The 6,621-nt window shown below is 55.5% G+C and overlaps 1 protein-coding gene across 1 annotated transcript in view; it reads right to left on the bottom strand.

Moving 5' to 3' along the window:
- Nucleotides 1–6,477, bottom strand: part of NIPSNAP1 (nipsnap homolog 1 (C. elegans)) — an 8,847-nt gene extending 2,370 nt beyond the window's left edge. The window contains exons 1-8 of the mRNA XM_005869817.2: nucleotides 6,434–6,477; nucleotides 6,210–6,337; nucleotides 5,988–6,033; nucleotides 5,635–5,729; nucleotides 1,351–1,421; nucleotides 1,048–1,188; nucleotides 752–783; nucleotides 35–129 (exon numbers count right to left, since the gene is read on the bottom strand). Of these exons, the coding sequence (XP_005869879.2) occupies nucleotides 35–129; nucleotides 752–783; nucleotides 1,048–1,188; nucleotides 1,351–1,421; nucleotides 5,635–5,729; nucleotides 5,988–6,033; nucleotides 6,210–6,337; nucleotides 6,434–6,462 (637 nt within the window). The 5' untranslated portion in view covers nucleotides 6,463–6,477. The remainder of the gene's footprint in view (nucleotides 1–34; nucleotides 130–751; nucleotides 784–1,047; nucleotides 1,189–1,350; nucleotides 1,422–5,634; nucleotides 5,730–5,987; nucleotides 6,034–6,209; nucleotides 6,338–6,433) is intronic.
- Between the last annotated feature and the right edge of the window lie 144 nt (nucleotides 6,478–6,621).

Below are 6,621 nucleotides of genomic sequence, written 5' to 3' on the forward strand. Positions count from 1 at the left end.
CGCCGCGGGGGGGGGGGGGGGGGGGGAAGCCTACCCCAGAGATGGTGCACCACGTAGAGCTCTCCTATCTGTGAGAAGAAGCCGCCCACCGCCTCCTGGTTCTCTTGTCGGTACTTGATGGCCCGAGCCCTGCACGGCAGAAGAGTGTTGGGGAGGCGCCAGGGCCGGGACAGAGGACCCCCTGAGATGTCTCCAGGCTGATTTCTCTGCTCCACCTCAAGGGAGAAGCCCGAGGCCCCCAGCTCTCGAGATGGTCGGGGAATGGGGTGACGGAAGTGAGCTGCGGGCTGGGTGATCCCAGGGGATCCTCTAGAACAGCGGTTCTCAACCTGTGGGTCGCGACCCCTTTGGGGGTCGAACGACCCTTTCACAGGGGTCGCCTAAGACCATCGGAAAACACATCTATAATTACGTATTGTTTTTGTGATTAATCACTATGCTTTCATTATGTTCAATTTGTAACAATGAAAATACATCCTGCATATCAGATATTTACATGACGATTCATAACAGTAGCAAAATTACAGTTATGAAGTAGCAACGAAAATAATTTTATGGTCGGGGGTCACCACAACATGAGGAACTGTATTAAAGGGTCGCGGCACTAGGAAGGTTGAGAACCACTGCTCTAGAAGATGCTCACCTCCTGGTTGCATCCTCCCACAGGATCCCCGAGGGGCAGAGGTTGCAGGGTTCCCTGCCATTTGGCCCCGGGAAAGGTGGTACCCGAGCCCCCGGCACGGCCACTCACCAGTTGTTGCCCCACTCGATCATGGTTCCTGGCTGAGAGAGAACCAGAAGAGAATCGAATGAGCCCTCACCTCGGATTCCAGCATCACAGCTGGGTGAAGACCAAGTCTCCCCAACTCCAGGGGTCCCTTGGCCTCAATCAGGGGCCCAGGTGCATACACACCTCTGTTCTGGGCCCAGAGGGAGGGAGAGGCCAGAAACCCCAGCCTCCATGCCGGGGCACCCACCTCGGGGTGCCTATAGCTGCACTATAGCAGGGGGAGCGGGGCGGGCAGGGGTCGGGCGGGAGGAAGGCACCTTGAGCTTGTACGTCCTCAGCTCGTAGATGTTGGGACCTGCTCGGGGCTGCGGCTCGTTCCAGAAGCTGAACTCGAGAAGCATCTGGTTCCTCCTGGACAGCAGCATCTGGCTCCGCTCCTTCCGGAACTCCAGGTACTCCTGCGGGCGCGGCGGTCAGGGCAGGGCAGCAGGGGAGCAGGACTCCCACCTCCCACCCCCCAATCCCCGCAGCGGGTCCCACGGGGTGGCGGAGTCAGCCCCAGGCACAGGCTGGGCCAGAACCAATAAGCGGAGAGGTTTGCCGGGCGGACGCCAACGTACCTTGTTGTTTTTGAGCTTGTTCATGCAGTCCATGAGCGCGGGGTAGCCGCCGGAGAAGCGCCACAGGTGCACTGTGGTGGGGCGAGAGGTTCGGGTCAGGGGGCCCCTGGGACCCTGCCCTGCTTCTCCCCCAATTGGCTAAGCATGTGTGTAGAGGGGTGGCCTCCAGCCTGGTTCTCGGTAGCACCATAGGGGCCTTGGCAGGGCAGCTGGGCAGGGTCTCGCCAACCCGAGCCCCCGGCACGGCCACTTACCAGTTGTTGCCCCACTCGATCATGGTTCCTGGCTGAGAGAGAACCAGAAGAGAATCGAATGAGCCCTCACCTCGGATTCCAGCATCACAGCTGGGTGAAGACCAAGTCTCCCCAACTCCAGGGGTCCCTTGGCCTCAATCAGGGGCCCAGGTGCATACACACCTCTGTTCTGGGCCCAGAGGGAGGGAGAGGCCAGAAACCCCAGCCTCCATGCCGGGGCACCCACCTCGGGGTGCCTATAGCTGCACTATAGCAGGGGGAGCGGGGCGGGCAGGGGTCGGGCGGGAGGAAGGCACCTTGAGCTTGTACGTCCTCAGCTCGTAGATGTTGGGACCTGCTCGGGGCTGCGGCTCGTTCCAGAAGCTGAACTCGAGAAGCATCTGGTTCCTCCTGGACAGCAGCATCTGGCTCCGCTCCTTCCGGAACTCCAGGTACTCCTGCGGGCGCGGCGGTCAGGGCAGGGCAGCAGGGGAGCAGGACTCCCACCTCCCACCCCCCAATCCCCGCAGCGGGTCCCACGGGGTGGCGGAGTCAGCCCCAGGCACAGGCTGGGCCAGAACCAATAATGCTCCCCCTCATCTTGGGAAGGAGTGTGGTGCTGCCCACACCTTGATTTCAAACCTCTGGGCTGCAGACCTCTGTTGGTCTAGGCCGCCTAGTGTTGGAACTCTGTCACAGCAGCCCGAGGAGGCGAATACATCGTGAAATACTAAAGAACCCGCTACCGTGGAAGCAGAGAGAACAGTCTTCCATCCTTGGGAGAACGGCTGGGACACGGGAGGAAAGTGCCCCAAAGGCCCATCGATGCTACGCTACGGGCAGCTGGCTAACCGGCTTCCCAAATGCGGGTCCCCAGCCCCAGCCTGTCCCTCCCCTGCCTTTGGACTCCATCTGCGCCTCGATGGTTCCCTCTGCAAAACTGTCTGACCCTACGGTTTGTGTAAAGGCCCTTCCCAAGGGGAAACAGCAAAAGCACTGTATGGATGGAAGGCTACCACGACCAGGGATGCTGACCTGGGGAAGAGGAATGAAGTTAATACAGGGCGGGGAGGGGGCGGGGAAGGACTACCAACAGGAAGAAGTTACAGGCAGGACGTTCTAGATCAGCGGTTCTCAACCTGTGGGTCGCGACCCCTTTGGGGGTCGAAACACCCTTTCACAGGGGTCACCTAAGACCATCGGAAAACACATCTATAATTACGTATTGTTTTTGTGATTAATCACTCTGCTTTAATTATGTTCAATTTGTAACAATGAAAATACATCCTGCATATCAGATATTTACATGACGATTCATAACAGTAGCAAAATTTCAGTTATGAAGTAGCAACGAAAATAATTTTATGGTTGGGGGTCACCACAACATGAGGAACTGTAATTAAAGGGTCGCGGCATTAGGAAGGTTGAGAACCACTGTTCTAGATTCACGAGAAGAAATAAATCTCTAACCATGAAAGTAGTTCTTCTAGAAGAAGGATCAGCGGTTCTTACAAATTCATTAAAATGTAGCCCAGCCGGTGTGACTCAGTAGTTGAGCATTGAACCAGGAGGTCATGGTTCGATTCCCGGTCAGGGCACATGGCTGGGTTGCAGGCTCAATCCCCAGTGGGGGGCGTGCAGGAGGCAGCCGATCCATGATTCTCTCTCATCATGGATGTTTCTATCTTTCTCTACCTCGCCCTTCCTCTCTGAAATCAATAAAAATATATTTTAAAAAACTCATTAAAATGCAGATTTCCGAGCCCTACTCCGAGGGGGCCTCAGAGGGTCTGCTCCCCTGCTGATTCTCCACAGGAGACAACACTTCAAGATACACGCAATGTAGGACGTGCTTTAACACATTGTTTGCGGGTAGTTTTTATCGCGTGCTAACAAGTGGTGTGGGCCATTTTTCCACAGGTTGAGAACCGCTCTTCTAGAAGAAGGATCAGTGGTTCTTACAAATTCATTAAAATGTAGATTCCCAGAGGTTCTGCTCCCCTGCTGATTCTACACAGGAGACAACACTTCAAGATACACGCAATGTAGGACGTGCTTTAAAAACCCAGGATCCCACGCCTCAATGTTCATTTCCCAGCTAGCCGACACTTAAGAGAATCCAAAGGCTGCCCCTGGGGCTGATCAAGTTGTCCCTAAGGTGGGAAAACTGCAGGGGCTGGAACTGAAGACAGTTTGCTTAAAAACCCAGATCCCACGCCTCAACGTTCATTTCCCAGCTAGCTGACAAGATAATCCAAAGGCTGCCCCTGGGGCTGATTGAGTTGTCCCTAAAATGGGAAAACTGCAGGGGCTGGAACTGAAGACAGTTTGCTTTTCTCTTATCCACCTTTTTGAAGGACCAATGACTATTGCTGAAATAGAATAAATGATAAGAGAATGTATCTGCATATCACAGATTTTTTAAAAAAGACACCATTGTCACCCAGCCAGCGTGGCTCAGTGAGCATCAACCTATGAACCTGGAGGTCACGGTTGCCCGGGTTGCAGGCTCGATCCCCAGTGTGGGTTGTGCAGAAGGCAGCCAGTCAACGATTCTCTCTCACCATGGATGTTTCTATCTCTCTCCCTTCCTTTTTGAAATAATAAAAAAAATTAAAAAAAAGATACGATTATCAGGACTGTGAAAGAATGAGATAAGCTGGCTTAAAAGGTAGTGAGCTCCCCATTGCTGGGAGAGTTCAAGGGAAGCGTAGAGAACCTTCTATCAGGGCAGCTCCAGAGGCGCACCCTGTGCTGTGCAGAGTCTAAATCAGTCCCGGACAAGAGGATTTTCTACTGCGATGCAAATGTTCTATAGCCGTGCTGTCCAACACGGTAGCCAGAGTCACATGGTGCTTGAAATGTGGCTTGTGTGACCGAGGATTGAATTTTTCATTTCATTTCATTTCATTTCACCTAATTTTACCTTAAATAGCTACATGTGGTTAGTGGCTATCTTCCCGGACAGTATAGACCTCAAGGCCAAAGCCCCTTTGAGTGGCTGAGCTGCTATGAGTCAACGAAATCCATGGGTGGCCCCTACCACCTGGCGCCAACTGAGGTGGGTGAGTAGGGGTGGGGTGGGGCATGCTGGGGGGTAAGGAACCAGCTCAGACAAGAGCCCCTGTTTATTCCACAAATGTGAGCTGCATACTGGGGATTCAGTGATGAAGACAGACAGAAGGACAGACAGGGGCCCCGCCTTCCCAGGACTCACCACCTACAAGGGGAGACAGACAAGTACACCACAGGCTGCACTATCAGGGCAGAGAAAAGGCAAGTCTTAGGTACTGGGGAGCTAGGGGAGAGGCCTGGCCCAGCTTGGGTGGAAGGAATCAGGGAGGCCTCCAGGAGGAGGTGATCTCTATATCAAAATAAAAGACAAGGAGAGGAGTAAACCAGGGAAAGTGGAAGGGAGAAAGTCTGCTTCAGGTGGAGGAAACAGCAAGAACAACAGTGTGGAGCTAAAGGGTGAAACTGTCGCAGGCAGGACAGCACAGGAAGCAAGGAGGATGTGGAGAGACGAGGCCAGAGGCTGGGCAGGGAAGGATGCACAGAGCCCCGTGGGCCATCCCAAGGGCAGAGGGGAGCCCACACAGGTGTCTGAGCAGGGGAGTGAGTCGATGAGGATTGTATTTAGAAAGACCACTCTGGCCCGGCCGGTGTGGCTCAGTGGTTGAGCATCGACCTATGAACCAGGAGATGATGGTTTGATTCCTGGTCAGGGCACATGCCCGGGTTGCAGACTTGATCCCCAGCAGGGTGTGTACAGGAGGCAGCCAATCAATGAATCTCTCTCATCACTGATGATTTTAACTCTCTCTCCCTCTCCCTGCCTCCCTGAAATCAATAACAATATATTTTTTTAAAAAAGGAGAAAGACAGAAAAAAGAAAGCCCTCCATGTGTGCTGCTGTAGAGGGAGTGGAGGGCAGCAAAAAAGAAAGCCCCCTCTGTGTGCTACTGTAGAGGGAGTGGAGGGCAGCCAGGTGTAAGAGGTGCCGGCGGGGCCTGGGTGGGCGGCAGTGGTGCTGGAGACGGGGGCTCCTCACCTGCCTGGTCCTGCTCCCCATACCACGTGTTCCAGTTGCCCACGAGCGAGCAGGGGTAGTCCTCATCCAGGTGCAGCTTGGGCAGCACGGCCTCCCTGTGGGAGGGGCACAGAGATGGGGGGGGGGCGCTCACACCAGCCACATCGCACCCTGAGGTAACGGTTTTCACTCAGGCCCTTGGGGCTGGGTGTCAGCCTCCCCATCTCTCAGATGTAGATGCCAGACAATACATCCTTAGGACTTTCGGCTCCGAAATGTACATCCCTGGACTTCTGTAAGGAGCATGGGGCTGGGATCCGGTCCCCACCCACCCCAACAGGCACTGGAACAGGTGGACGGAGGAAGATGCTCACGTCAGGCTGTTGTAGGCATCCAGACACTCGGGCTTCACATTGTGAACTGCAAGAGAGGACAGAGTGGGAGGTGAAGCAGGGTGTGTGTGTGTGTCCGCGGGGAGCTCGGGTGTGGGGAGCCCCACAGGGCCAGGGCGCCCAGGACAGCTCAGGATCTCTCAACCCAAGCCTGTGTGGAGGGGCGGGCTGGAGGGCGGGCTGGTGGGCGCAGCAGCCACTCACACTGGATTTTGTAGAGGCTGCTGGTCTCCTTCTTGGACAGGAGGGTGGAGTGAGCGTCCTTCCGGGGATCCACCTTATGCACGAAGAGTGAGCGGAACCAGCTGCCTTCATTGTCCTTGGAATAGAAGCTGCGGGACAAAGGAGTTCAGAAGGACAGGTGGCCACGGGGAGCCTCCGCCCCTCCACAGGCTCAGGTGCCCCGCTCCCCGGGGCTGGTGACCCACATTCTGGGAACAGGGCCACGGAATCCCATGGCAGCTCCAGGATGTGACATGTCTGTCATTCGCTGGAGCCAGCTGAGCAGACCTGGTCCCTTCTGCAGGGTTCCGGGCACCCGGTTTGCTTCCCGAGTCTTTGCTGAGCCTCAGGAGGCCCAGAGAGCAGCCCCACCTCCCATCTCTCTCTCCAGCCT

Source organism: Myotis brandtii, unplaced genomic scaffold (genome assembly GCF_000412655.1).
Source record: "Myotis brandtii unplaced genomic scaffold, ASM41265v1 scaffold303, whole genome shotgun sequence".
Taxonomy (NCBI): Eukaryota; Metazoa; Chordata; class Mammalia; order Chiroptera; family Vespertilionidae; genus Myotis; species Myotis brandtii.